This window comes from Buteo buteo, chromosome 2 (assembly GCF_964188355.1).
Source record: "Buteo buteo chromosome 2, bButBut1.hap1.1, whole genome shotgun sequence".
NCBI classification, from domain to species: domain Eukaryota; kingdom Metazoa; phylum Chordata; class Aves; order Accipitriformes; family Accipitridae; genus Buteo; species Buteo buteo.
Window position 1 is genome coordinate 56808293 of NC_134172.1, and position 14888 is coordinate 56823180.

General features: G+C 39.5%; 1 protein-coding gene across 9 annotated transcripts in view; it reads left to right on the plus strand.

Moving 5' to 3' along the window:
- The window catches only part of TRAK1 (trafficking kinesin protein 1), a 138721-nt gene that overhangs the window by 103999 nt on the left and 19834 nt on the right, over nt 1-14888 (plus strand). For 8 of the 9 annotated variants that reach the window (XM_075055656.1, XM_075055649.1, XM_075055666.1 and 5 more), the window contains exons 6-14: nt 3019-3119; nt 3943-4051; nt 5672-5750; nt 6182-6312; nt 6823-6897; nt 8072-8209; nt 9853-9929; nt 11963-12199; nt 13169-13485. In XM_075055656.1, the coding sequence (XP_074911757.1) occupies nt 3019-3119; nt 3943-4051; nt 5672-5750; nt 6182-6312; nt 6823-6897; nt 8072-8209; nt 9853-9929; nt 11963-12199; nt 13169-13485 (1264 nt within the window). Of the gene's footprint in view, nt 1-3018; nt 3120-3942; nt 4052-5671; nt 5751-6181; nt 6313-6822; nt 6898-8071; nt 8210-9852; nt 9930-11962; nt 12200-13168; nt 14729-14888 lie in introns of those variants that run through there. The other variant, XM_075055700.1, reaches the window with a different exon arrangement.

Sequence of the window (14888 nt, forward strand, 5' to 3'; positions counted from 1 at the left end):
TAAGTAGCTCAAGTTTTTTCTGTGTCCGTAACATGCCACATTCATAGGTACACGTCAAAGTAATATAGTCCTGTGCAAAATGCATTAGATTCTTGTCTTTTGAGTTTGTATTGTAAGGTGCTGTTTAGGTTTAGGTAGGGGCTGTGATTGTGTTCAATAAAAAACTGATGGAACTGAAACTTTTCCAGAACAGAAGAGAACAGAAGGTGAGTTCACTGAAGCAAGCACTATACTGCGTGCACAAACACTTTAGTCTCAACTTACTGTTTCAGAATTATATACTAAAAGCATAAACATTATTGAGAAAACTTTCTTAATTGTAAATTGTTTTGGTTACAGAGATGGGTGTCTGCCTTTACAGCAGCAGAATTGTAGTTCCCAGGTACAGTGTGTCTACCTGCTGTTGTGTTACCATGTTCAGTAAGAATGCTGCAGCTCCAGTCTCAAGCTATGTCCCTTTTCGCTGGGATGGTGCTACCTACAATTTAATGTTGTCTCCTTTGAAATTAGAGCTCAATATCAAAGCAATGTAAACTGTCACAATGTGAACTGTGTTTGGAATGGAATAGGTCATTAGGTTTTAGCTTCTCCTAATCTTTCTAAATTTCCCAGTTTAAGCTTCTTTTTCATTTTCAGACTTCATCATGTGTTTGTGGAGCTAAAAAGGCAGCGCTTCAAACACAGCATCAGTCCTCAAATAACACACCTTAAACCTGTGGTAACATCTGAGTAATACAGCCCTCTAGTCCTGTTCTAAATCCAGGTCACATATCATAGTTTGTGTTTTGATGATAGCTGGTTTTGAAATCCAGGTTTGATTTTGTTCTGTGTAAAGTGAGAGGAAAAGAAAATCTGAATCATAATCTGGAATGGTAGCTTAAAAAAGGGAGCATTGGTTTTGGTCTATTAGAGTAGAAGGTAATGTTGGAAAGATAGAAATGCTCTTTGGCTTGGTACTTGCAGGCATGTTATTTACATAAAGTGTAATTGGGTGTCTTCATTTTAAGCGAATAATTCCAATCTGTTAAGCATTTAGCTGCTGTCAGTCAGGAGAACTATCAGCTGGACTCTTGAAACGGTTGTTTGTGATTTGGTAAGGATTGTTCCTCTGAGCTAAGTCCCATGTCTCTAAACTGTTGTGCTCTGTGTGAGGATCCTTTTATCTTCTACCTTGAATTATTTCTAAGGTAGGTGCAGCTATTTCACGCCATAGTTCTGAAGCTGAGTGAAGCTTTCAGGGCAGTGGAGTGAATTAAAAGCCTGAACAGATGAAGGCTTGGGAACCAAGCATGGTGACAGCTCATGGGCCTTGTCCCATGTGGGGCAAGGGCTCACAGCATTGAGGCGCTCTTTTTTCTCCCTCCCCGCCCCCCCACTCTGCCTCTGATCTGTGCAAGATGTTGGGAGGGGGCATAGCTGGAAGAGCTGACCTGAACTGACCAAAGTGATATTCTATACCTTATGTTGTTATGCTCAACAATAAAAGCTCAGGGCAAGGAGGAAGAAGCTGGGACATTCATGATTATGGCATTTGTCTTCATAAGTATCAATTATGTGTGCCAAGGCCCTGCTTTCCACAAGCGGCTGAACATCCGCCTGCTGATAGAAAATAGTGAATAAATTCCTTGTTTTGCTTTGCTTGCATGGGAAACTTTGCTTCACTTATTAAACCGTCTTTATCTCAGCCCTTGAGTTTTTCTTGCTTTTGTGCTTCTGATTCTCTCCCCCATCCTGTGGGGGTTGTGGGGCAGAGTACGTGCTCAGCTGGTGGACGCTTAGTTACTGGCCGGGGTCAACACACCACAAAATGCTATCTTAAAGAGAGGTGTTGCTGGAAGTTACTGCAGTGAGTTTTTTTCACATTTCACAGCATGATTCAGGTTGGAAGGGATTTCTGGATGTCATCTTGTGCACACCCTCTTCTCAAGCAGGGTCACTTACAGCCGGTTGCCCAGGACCATGTCCAGACAGTGTTTGAATATCTCCAACGATGGAGACTCCACAACCTTTCCGGGCAACCTGTGCCAGTGCTCCGTCACCCTCACAAGGAAGGAGTTATACAATGTTCAGGAGGAACCTCCTATGTTTCAGTTTGTGCCCATTGCTTCTGGTCCTGTTCCATTAAAAGGTCACCCTTTCTGGCTGTTCACCCTCCAGGATGCTGGAGATGATCTAGTGCCCACCCACTGACAATATCTGAATCCTTTCTGCTTAAAGAGGCTAAGCCATAATGTGCTGGAGGGAAGTAAATTGTTATTTTTGGCTCAGCTTTTTGGCTCTTCCTGAGATGCGGAAAGTGAACCTCCCAGAATTAATGCGTGGATTTTGTTTCATGGGTGGTTGGTTGGTTTTATCCTTCCCCCCTCCCCCCTGCCTTGCATTTCAGAACCCATGTGTCAGGAGGACTTGGTGCCTTAGCACATCTGATTACACAGAATACCCTTAGGAAAGTAAATGACCTTGTTTGCTTAAAATTCTGCACAGTGTAAGTGCTTTATTGCATTCAGTCTGCTTTTTGTTTGATGAAAATGCATCTTAAATCTATTTTATTGATAGTCTCTGGGGGTTTTTTTTGCCAGTAATAACTACAAATACAAATATGACTACAATACAAAAAGCAGAAATCTAACAAAAGAGATGTGCTCTGCAATTTGTGCATTGGAAAGTGAAAACTGAGGGCCAAGTCTTGCAGTACAAGTGGAAGGAAACAGATCTGTCTGATCAGTTATGCTATTTATAACTATGCAAGGCAAATAAAAATTAATCTCTTGCCACTGGGGTCTTAAATTTCAGTTGTGAAGTGGTGTAAGTGCTACTGTGTAATTGGGCTTTTAACCCTTTTGTTGGAGAAGAGCAATATAAATTAACCAAGATTAAGTTTGTGGAGCTCATAATTACAGGGTACCTTAACCACCCAGTTTTGACTTTTTGTTCCTTTAGGAGCCCCCTTTAGTGGGTTTACTTAAGAACGTGCCTAGAAAATCAACTTACTGATCTGCAAGCTCTTTCTTTGCGCAGGTTTCTCAGTTGCGGCATGAGCTCTCCATGAAAGATGAGCTGCTCCAGTTCTATACCAGCGCTGCTGAAGAAAGTGAGCCGGAGTCTGTCTGTTCCACCCCGTAAGTTAATTGATTACAATGTTGAGCCTTCATCTGGTACTAAGCATGGGTAGTTTGGATAATTTAATAGCTTTGAAAAGTAGTAAAACGGTCCTTGTATCGGCTGGAACTATAAATGGGACTCTGAACTTGGTGCATGGCACCAGCTGGAAGAATTTGCACTGGACCAGCTGGCTATCCGGGTGGCAACAAGAGTCAGGAGGGGACAGTACATAGGGAGACTGCTGATGCAGTGCTCTGACTTTCAGAGGAACTAGGTCACTGTGGTGGCTAGGCAAACGTAGGTCCCACTTACAGTACCTTACTATACCACATACCTTTGCATGCTGAACTAGAACATGCTACGTGTGTGACCTTTGTGCTGGAAGGACATGAAGGCACTATGGAAAAATTCCAAGCAGAGGAAAGGAAATAAAGCATGGCTTATAGTGTGGGTTCCAGGCAATTATTTGGCTGAACAGCTTCACAGGCTCTGAGGGGCTGTCTGCCCTTGCTTGCGAAGTTATTGCTGCATTCTGGTGAAGTATGTGCAGTATTCATCAGGAAGCTGTTGGGTTGCTCCCTGTAGTAAGGTGGTTTCCTTTCTCATAGCCTTGGCTGAGTAACTTTTCCATAGGAAATGTGTGGAATAATAAATAAATTTTTAAAATGTTCTTTTAAAAATCACTGCAAATACATGGCTGCTCAAACATACTGGCATGAACAAGCCACATGTATTTCATGTGGCTCTGGCTGATTATGAGACTTCTGCTCAGTCTATTCTTCTGTGAGATTGGCCATACTACAAGTAAAAATGAGTTAAAACTGTTGTTTCCGTTACAAGGCTGAAGAGGAATGAATCTTCCTCCTCTGTCCAGAACTACTTTCATTTGGATTCTCTTCAAAAGAAACTCAAGGACCTTGAAGAGGAGAATGTTGTGCTTAGATCTGAGGTGAAATTGCTCCCTTTGTGTTTTGCTTAATACAGTTGTTCATTTAAATGCCAGAACACAGGTACTGAGAAGCATGTATTAGAAGTTGAGAGAGTCTAATTAAGAGTATATAGTTCTAGATGGGACACAAATGTCTTTGTATTTGTTTAATCACCATCCTTTATCCTTCTAAATGAAGGAAAGGCTGAAGCATGGAAGCCACATGCAAAGCAGTTTCCTGGCCAAAAGAAAATGTGCAGGAGCATGGGCAGGTTTTGGAGTCCAGCACTGCACTTTGAAACAGGTCTTAAAGGGCTGGCCTGGTAGATGTGGGTGACTTTAGCTGCACATCTAAAGTTTGTAGGCTGGCAAGGTCTCTCTGGTACAAATTAAGTGTCTGTCAAAATAAAAATTGCTAGCCTAAATTCACGTCAAGTATCTTCAATTTGTGTCTGAATTCAGGCTGTTAATACTTTAAGTTGAACATGGTTTTCTTGCCTTTTATTTCTGATAATATTCCGTTTGTTTCACAGACAACACAGTTTTTAAAAGTTTATTTACTCTTCCCTGTCTGTCAGAAATAACACTTCATAATTCAATATCCAATGCAACTTTTAAACTTTGGGAGCATATTACCATTTTGCAAACGTGTAGCAGAGTATAGCAGAAGAAATACTCCTGAGCTAAGAATGAATGTATGAAAACAGAGTATCATTACCATTTTCTACTGCAAATGCAGGGCCCGTTGCAAATAGGTAGTGTCACATCTTTGGACAAGACATCATGTAATAGAATGTGCTGTAGTCTTTATGGAGAAGGCACGCAAGGAAGATGAGCAATAGGTGGTTTGAGAATAATGAAGGTAGGGTTAGAACTGAGAGCACCACTGCCTTGGAGCTGATAGGAGAACCCCACGTAGCACTGGCTTCCCTTCCAGGGAGGTGCAGTCTGCGCCAGCGAGGCACAGCATGGAGCCAAATCTGAAACCTCTGAGCTAGGCAGTTCTCTACAGATGCAGCCTGTGGGTGTCTGTGCCTGCCCCCAGCATTGGGAACAGGTTACAGACCCACCGAGATGGTGCCAGACAGAACCAGCTGGGCGTAGCCACGCTCCTCTTGGCACTCCTAGGACCGGAGGGGAAAAGACAAAGCAGGGAAGGAGGTGGCACTAAGGTTTTGTGGGCGGTATATGGTTACAGTGCCAGAACTTTTCAAATACCAGCTGAATGTTTTTTAAATACTTGAATTTTTAATTCAGTTATTTAAACCAAGCGTTTAATTAGTTTGTGGTGATAACTAGCTTTGTTCAGGTGACCAGATCAAGCTCTGCATACTAGTCTTTTGTATGTTCAGGGCTTTTTTTTTGTTTGTTATTTTTAGTGCAAAATACGCAGGTGACATCTAGTGGGGCTATGGTGATACTGATGCAAGTTTCTCCATGCAGTAATGGCTCTGCTGAATGTTCACCAGGCCCCTTTTTCCAGAACATGAGGGAGGGCAGGCAAAAACTGTAGTTTCTCACTGTCTTCCTGGAGGAGTGATTAGAAAAGTTCATCTTTCTGAAGCAGATGGAAATGCAGCAACAGACTGGCAAAGAACAAAGGTGCTAATGTGGCATATTTGGTGTGGATTTCTTCAATAGGCCTGTCAGCTGAAGACTGAAACAATTACTTACGAAGAGAAAGAACAACAGCTTGTCAATGACTGTGTAAAAGAGCTAAGTATGTCCCTATTTCTTTTCACTTCTCATTCGAGATTGTTCAGGCAAAAAAATAAAAAAAAAGAAAAAGAAAACCGAATCAGATCAGTCAGTCATTTCTTTTTGTGGTACTTATTTTCCTTATATAAATGGTTGCAAGGCGAAAACTTCTGGCTGAAATTTCATAGCAGAAATTTTGACTGTAAGCTAAATCTTTCTCAGTTGCAAAATAGCTTTGCATTGAAAATATTAGTGTAAAGGGAAAGCACGATCTCCTTTGCAGCATGAGTACTTTGTGTCTTTCAGGTTTTGTGTCCTGTTGTTTTTCAAAAATACCTTGCTGTGTATTGGGGCAGGATTTTGCTGAATCAAGTGATGTTCCAAAAGAACACATTTCTGCTTACTGTTCTGCTTTTGGGTTTGTGATGTTAACTGTAATTGTTTATCTTAAAGGGGATGCAAACATACAGATTGCCAATATCTCCGAAGAGTTAGCAAAGAAAACTGAAGATGCTGCCCGGCAGCAAGAAGAAATCACCCATCTTCTCTCTCAGATAGTCGATCTGCAGAAAAAGGCAAAAGCTGTAAGGAATCCAGTTGCAAGACTACTGTTGTGATTTGCCACTATTGTAGCTGGAGGATAAGTTACAATCCTCTGTACACTCGAGCCTAAAGGAAATTTTCCACCCTCCTTATCTGGGTGACCTTGTTTGATGTTTAATATCTAGCATACTTGACTAGAAAACATCAAAAGAAACATATATAATATATAAAATACAATAGTTAAATTTATTTTAAATATTAGATGTTAAATTCTGCACTAAATTTAATTACTTTGGTAAGACAAGAATGTCAGTGCAAGTATTTGAGTGGGCACATGCTCATTGATTTTAGGGTTTTGGAGGTTCATTTAGCAGGACACAGACTGATGTTGAGTGTTCTTGTGTTAACATTTTAGCATGTGTGGGCTAGTATTGCTGCAGAGAGGGTCTTAAGAAAAATTAGGATTTTCCCACTTACCTGTAGCATAGGATACAATCATCATCACAGGACAAAACATCACAGTATTTCTAACATTTTTTGGCATATTTTAGTGTGCAGTTGAAAATGAGGAGCTTGTCCAGCATTTGGGAGCAGCTAAAGATGCCCAGAGACAGCTCACAGCAGAGGTGAGTACATTACTTAGTATTACAATAATTTAGTAGTAAGGTAATGGCTGTTCACTTTACCATGAGAGTTTTAGTCTAAGTTGGATCGAACTATTAAATAATTTTGCCTGTGTATATGGAATGAAGGAACATTTATGTTCCTGGTAGGGTTCAAAACCTTTTCCTTCCTGTTCTCTCCTCCTTCAACTGGCACACGTTTTTAAAAACTGAGGCTTATGGGCTATATAGGAACCCCTTTAGAGGTTGACTTCTGTAGGCTGGTAGTGTAAGCCTGTTTTGAATAGTGAGACAACATAGAAGAGCTCATTTGTCCTGTATTTGTTCAGTGAATAAACCGAAGGCAGTCTAGGATTGCTGGCTGTCTTCTGGGTGCTACAGTCACATGAACAAAATGGACAAAATAGAATGAATGAAGCTTTATCCCCTTAGGATGTGTCTTGTACTTGGACTACTTGGTCTTGAAGGTGGGAATGCTTGTAGAAGCTTTTCTTGCTGATGGACCTTTTGTACCTGTGGTGCTCCACAAAGATTCAGCTCATGCTTCTTCATCCCTTTCTTAGGAAAGACATTAACAGGAATGTAGTATTTCAGACTTCTGCCCCTTTACCAAACTTGGTTGCAGTGGCTGATGAACTCCAAATGTGAGGGTACACAGACATCTGCAGACAGGGTGATTGCATAAGATACATTTCCTGAGAAAGTCAAGCTAAAAATAAGGCATGGTCTTAGGCTGTTGGAGGTTATATGTATATGTACGTAAGTAAGTCTTGGTTTTAAATTTACTAAGGCCCTTGGAACACTGTGAAATGTCTTGTCCTTTTCCCATGCTGTTTGCCACTGTGGTCATCATGGCACTGATTAGGCACTATACCTGATGAAACTAAAGGTACTTTTAGCTCTGTATCTTCTCCTTGACAGTGGTTTCATGTAGATATGTAGGGTAGGAAATGGAGCAAACGGTTCCTTCCCACATAGTGTGTCATCTCCCTCCCCCACCTTACTAATCCGTGTTATTAATGATTTTCAATGATATTCACTCGTTGAAGTTTTGTTCCTTTGAAGTGGAATATTATTCCCTACACCATTATCCTTTACCAGTGTTAGAAGAATTTGCAGGCTTTTTGTGATGATAGTGCAGCCCATAAGGTCTTGGATTGCTTTCTATATGTTACAGTTGCGAGAGCTGGAAGACAAATATGCAGAGTGCATGGAAATGCTTCATGAGGCACAAGAAGAGCTGAAAAACCTAAGGAACAAGACCATGCCGAATGCCATATCACGTCGGTACCACTCTCTCGGTCTCTTCCCTATGGTAAGCAGATTTAAGAAAAAACCTGCACACACCAGAAAACAACCAACCAAAGGAAATGTATTTGTATCTGACTTCCAGCTTCAGGGATAGGATGCTAGGCCAGACATGAGCATGGGTGAAATGTGTATTTATACAGTGTTAAAGGATACCTGAGGGATCAACTTTGCATACCTGGTTCTGAAACAGTGGTGCTATGCAGTTACTTGTTTTTGCTGCAGTCTTATATACAACCTGCAGCTGGCTGTGCTTATGCTGTGAATCATGGGTAGCATTAACAGGTTGTTACACAGTTCTATACATCTTTGTTATGCATCTCCTGTACTGTGGTGGCTGATTTTCAGTTGGAGCTTCCTGTTTTTCTTCAAACGAATAACATAACTAATGTTTTTCCAACATGGTATCCTTCTAGGCACTTGTGATATACATTCTAGTTCAGTACTTGAATAAGTTACACATATTTTCTTGGTTTAGGGCCACTGAAAATTCAGTGGATCGTTAAAAGAATATTTGTTGCTAACATGTATTATGGCAACATCAATTATGGCAGTGTCACTAGTGTTATCAACTTCGTTTACCTGGTTTCATTTGATTATGATATTTGTACATTTAAAGCGTGGGGAATATGCAGTACCCTCAGCCAAATGAGGAAAAAAAGAGTGGATAAGAATGTGTAGGTAAGTTCAGTGCCTGGCTCTGCTTGCTTATGTATTCGTAGAATAATTCCATTACTTCTGAGAGCAATGATATCAGTGAAGTTTCTTTTGAGTTACATTAATGTAATCAAGCAGCAGAGTCTGGCCCTCCTTGTCTTTAGCCATGTCTCATCTTAACTGCTGAGGAGGAACATAGATATTTGTGCTCACAGAAAGTAAATTGTCAACAAAGGTTTAACTTGCCTTTTTGTGTTCCCTTCTGAGACTGAACATAGGCCAATTTAAAGTGCAGAGATTTAATAATACAAGTTGTACTTGCACAAATACAGTTGAAAGCTGTGAAAAGCATGCTTGTGCTGAGATGGGTTTATGTGTTTTGTATAAAAATTATTTTCAAATGTTGAATCATGGGACCAAAGATCATTTAGATTTGTGAATCTTTGATACTTAGACCTGCACTTAACTGCATTTAGACAGTAAGACTTACAGACCAGCACTGGAAAATAGATAGCCTGTCACCTTTAATCCTTTGGGGGAAGTATATAATGCTTTATACCAAGAACCATGTCTTATTTGTGGGTGGGTGGGTAATGTTGTGAAAAGGAAGAGTGTTTTCTGTTTAGTTTAAATGAAAAAAAGTTAAGCAAAACTTTATACATGAAAGGTGGGTGTTACCGAGTAAGGAATTTAGTCTGGGAAGTTAGGGCATGTGAATTCTGTTGTTGCCTGTGATGTTTTTTTAGGGTGTGACAGATGTTATATGATGGCAAGTACTGTAACAGTATGAAGCTAAGCCGTAATTTGTCAGTGATTGAGATATATTCGTTAGTCTTCAAGCTTTCCAGTCAGTTTTCAATTTTAAACCTTTCTCTTTTCTAGAATGGCATCTTATTAGCTATAATTATTTTACATAAGTTATTAATTATTTTCTGCAATCGCAACTTATTAATACTATGATACTTGTTTTTCTTTTGTGCTTATTTTTAACAGGATTCTTTGGCAGCAGAGATAGAAGGGTCAATGAGGAAAGAACTGCATTTAGATGAACCCGACTCTCCTGACTTGGCGTACGACTGAAAAGAATTGGTTCCTAAGTGATTGATTATATCTGAAGTTAATTATTATTTGATGAGAAAGGAAAAGACAGAAAATAGTTGAGCTAGGGATTTAGAAAGAAATATTTCTGGCAGAGTATGAATGACAGAGACAAAGGAAAATAAATTGTCTGGTTATTGGAGTGGTTACATATTCTGGTAAAGCTACCAAAAGAAAACACTTATATATAGGTTTAGCCTTGTCTTAATGAACTTTTTGTTCTCATTCTTGAGTGCTGAGAATGAGAAAAGGGATGTTTTCTTGTGCGTTACCATGTTAGGTTTCTTCAGTTAATGATTAGGGGATGAGTTCAATTCCTCAGGTTCATTCTTCAGGTTTTATAACAGAACTTACCAGATAATTATTGGTCTAATCCAGTTTTTAGATGGAGAACATCAGTGCGGAAAGGGATTTAGAGTGGTTGGGTACTTACAGTGTGATGCCTATTACACCTGTGCTAAAGTTCTCTTGAATTAAACAAGAGAGTTGTTTGAAACAAGTTAAGCACTTGTGACAGTCCAAAAGCTATAGATAGATACAGCTTGGCAGAAATGGCCTTACTGACACTAGTTGCACGTGTACTCCAATAGGTTTATCTCACCTATTTGTACCAAACGTGAACTGGTTAATTTGAAACAAGTTAATCCTACTTAGATGGTCTGTTAGAGAAGCAGTTTACAAAGAAAGGACAGTCAGGGAAGGTACAGTAGCCACTTTCAAGAAACCTTTTAAGTATATTTACAAAAAGCTTGACATATACTTAAACCTTCTCTGAGCATGAGCCAAGAATTGTAAATAGTCTTGACAGAGTGAAATGTTGATTAGAAAAATATAAGATCAGAAAGATGTGAGCATGCTCAAACCCCATAGGATCCTTTCGTCCTTCCAGAGTAATCTAACTTCAGGATAGTTTAACTTCTTCAGAATGTATTTTATATTGCTATGCGTGTACCAAAGAAGGATGCCTTTTTTTGATTTAATGGTTTGTCTTGGTTTTATTTATTTGCTCAGCAGCAGTAACTGTGGGACTGTTTACTGATAGATGCTCTTAGATTCAGCCTCTTAAAGATATACAACTATAGACTTGGAGTTTACGCACAAAGAACACAACTGTCGAGCACTCATGGACAGAAGGAAAGACATTTGAATGACATTAAGTAGCATAAGGCATGCTGTCATTGTCATACCCTGGCAGTGTTACCTTTAAGCTGGAAGGGATGTGCTATTCTTGTGTTCAGCCATTGTTGAACTGTAAAACAAAACAGCAATGGCAATTCTGTAGCATGATGTAGGGCAAGTTTATTTTGTCAAGAAATTTCCGCTGAAGTGTCATCTGATCTTAATCTTGAAGCAGATGAACAATGTTTGTTATGATATCAGGACGATGCTGATAAAGAATGAACTGTAGAGGTAGGTGTAAAATTAGGTTTCCAGCCTTGACAGCCTTTTTCTAGACTCTTGGTCCATTATATTTCTGATTATTTTTTTTCTTCTTTTTTTAAAATGCTATTTAAGGGGGGTGGAAATTGGTTTCAAAAAGAAAAGATACAAGACTTACTAGCATAGAGATACTCAGTAGAGTCAATTCAAATTATTTTTTAATATGGATTAGCCAGTTTGTAGTTAAGAATTGAATGGAGATCAATTTTGTTTTTTAAAAACTCATTTCCACACAATGGCTTTAAGGTGTTTTTAGCTGATGTACTGAAATGCTCTTTCACTTAATTTTTATTAATATTTGAGAGGGTCCATGCACATAATTCTCAAATGTTCTGTCTAAAATATTCTAGGATGATGGAAGTATTATGTTGATGGATTGAATGTAATGGCCAGACTGTAGCAAGTATGGGACCCTACGCATACTACTTTACAGAAACTATAAAGGCAAAGTGGTTGGTGGAGCTGTGAATAGGAGGGGTCATTAACAAACTGTTACCTGTTTCTCTGTTCATTCTTAAGGTAAGAAGGCACTGTGTGATTATTAACTGTGTGTATGTCTTACCAGTCATCAGAAGCGGGTCTTCGAGACGGTGAGAAATGTTAACCAAGTGGTCAAGCAGAGATCCATGACTCCATCACCAATGAATATCCCAGGCTCTAACCAGTCCTCTGCTATGAACTCAGTCATTTCTAGCTGTGTCAGCACTCCACGTTCCAGTTTCTATGGGGGAGAAATCGCTAACATTATGATAGACAACAAGACCAATAGCATCATCTTAGAGACAGAATCCTCTGACAATGGGTCAGTACTGTAGCACTGGCCTTTGCTTTTGCTTTGTTTCTGAACATAAAGGCAAAGTGTTTCTATTTTCCTCTTTTTGTCTTACCTTGTGCAGTTAACACAGTGCTGTGCATCTTCAAAAGTTACTCTCTTTGGTGCTCACAGTTCTTGAGCACTCAAATTCATTTAAAAAGGAAAGCTTTTTGAAAGTACTGTGTATCGGTGTCTGCAACTCGAGCCTGCTCTGAGATGCAGCATCACCAGATGATGTAAAACCACACTTTGTCTTTGCAACTGTGGGTCAACACTTAAAACTTAATTATAGTTTCACCATTTTACATTAATGCCAGGGAGTTCTGGTCTAAGTTGCAGCTACAGCTAACTCGTCTGATCCTAAAAATAAAAAAATAAAGTGTGCGTGGAGGGGTTACCTAATATGAAAACTTGAGTGAAACCAATCAGAACTTTGCTCTTCTAGCTACTTGTTTCTTCCCCCTATACAGCTCCACAATATGCTGTGTATACTTTCTAGTAAAAATGACTTAACATCTCAAAACAATGAATATTTGTCAGCATATGTGACTCAATATGGTAATCTTGCAGTGCTGGCCCTGTAAGGTGTGGCCTGCTTACCTGAGCTTGTGTAACCATAAGAGAGACACAACAAGTAGACATGTCTCATCTCTTTGTAGGAGGAAGCTCTTAAGTAAAGTGTAGCTTTTCCAACCAGGAGTTTCCAGGCAGGAGCTAGCATTCAAAACAGTTTTTGTATGAAAGAGAAAGAATATATTGGTGTTTGTCTTTGAGCTCTCTGGACGAGTAGCAAGTTGTTCCCAGACATAGTAATTTAAAGGTTTTGGTGAATGACTTAAAACTTCCACATGACAGTTTTGAGAATCTCTAAGATTTTTTTTTCTTCCCCCCCTGCTTTTTTTTTTTTTTTTTTTTTTTGTCGGGGGATGTGTGTATATGTCCCCTGTTATGTTTTAGAAATGAAGACAGGATGAAGAAGCCTGGAACTCCGGGGACTCCAGGCTCCAGTGACCTAGAGACTGCCCTTCGTAGGCTGTCCCTCAGGCGGGAGAATTACCTCTCGGAGCGCAAGTTCTTCGAAGAAGAGCAGGAAAGGAAGTTGCGGGAACTGGCAGAAAAGGGCGAACTCCGTAGTGGTTCTGTTACCCCCACAGAGAGCATCATGTCACTGGGAACTCACTCCAGATTTTCAGAATTCACTGGATATTCAGGAATGTCTATCAGCAGTCGCTCCTACCTGCCAGAAAAGCTTCAGATTGTGAAACCACTAGAAGGTGATAACAAAGGGCCTCGGCCTTTATCTGTTCTTCTTAGTGACTCTTTGTGGTCCCTTATCCATCACCAGAAAGCAGGAAATCTTTGCAATACATATTCTTTTTACTTTAGAGACAGTAATCCACGCTGTTGGTTTGAAATCTTCTAATGACTAGATTTTTCCACAAGCCTTAAAAGTGTTAGGAACCAATTCCAGCCAAGGCAGTAAAATAAATGTTAGAGGCCACACATGCATCAGCTGTGCAGCTTTACATCTGACCTAAATCTAGTGTTGCTATTTCATACTTACAAAAGGAAGGTGGTTGAGTATCTGAAATCTAAGCAGCAAGAGTATTAGTTCATCAAATTTCAGTTCTGCAAATAAGTGTCTGGAAAGACCTTTACCTACTTCAAATAGTCCAATTGGTCTTATAAGTCTATTTTTGTGATTAAAAATGACCTCTGGACTTCAGTTGGCTGTTTGAGTGGCCACACATGAGTCTCTATGGCTTTGGGTTTCATGTGTGAAACAGTTTGTTTTGTGTTGGTTTGTTTTTTGGTGGGGGTTTTTTAAGTCAAATTTCCTCCATATATTGTCTCAGAAAAAGGCAAGATATAGGTAGATGGTAGTCAGGGCTAGAGCTTTATTTCAAAGTGCATTTCTGTAGTCTGTCTTAATAAAGCTGACAGAGCACATATGGTATAGTCTACCTGGCTTTCTTCAGTCCTTTCAGGATGTTGCTGGAAGCTAGTTGAGTAAAGTCCTTCAGGTTTTAAAAAAAATGAAGCTGTTTTCCTATAGTACTTCACAGATATGCTAGTTAGGTAATTTAGCTTTGGTTTCTCTCTCCCTCTTTTCCTTTAACAGAACTCTTGTGTTACATTACATTGCGTGTGTGTTTTAATTGCAAAAGTTCCGTTTTTTCATCTTTTTAGAACAAATTTATTTCATCTATAAGGAGCATTTACCGTGACACATAATCAGAAGCAAAAATAACCCTTATTGTGTCCTGAAGAAAGTGATGTGCTGTATCTACCTATTCAAATGAAACAGTAGCCATAGTGCACAAGTCCATACTGTTTAGCAGATTTTAGTAGGTTGTTTTCATGACTGCTTTTAAATGATCATAAAAATTCTTGTACCACATGAGGGAAGGGATGATCCAGCTTTGTTTCCATTACTGGTTGCTACTACTGTAATAGATTTCTGTCACCATCCCATTATATCTGCTTTTTTCTTCCAATAAACTCTTGAAGTCTTTATCATCTTTCTATCTGTCTGGGGTTTTTTTCCTGGTTTTGTTCGTTGTTCTCACTGAGTCATTTTTTTTCCTCAAAATTATTGCACCTTTTAAAGTACTTCTCATGTTTGGTTTTATATCTCATTTGTCATGTTTGTGTCTGCCTGTTTCATAAGTTTAGT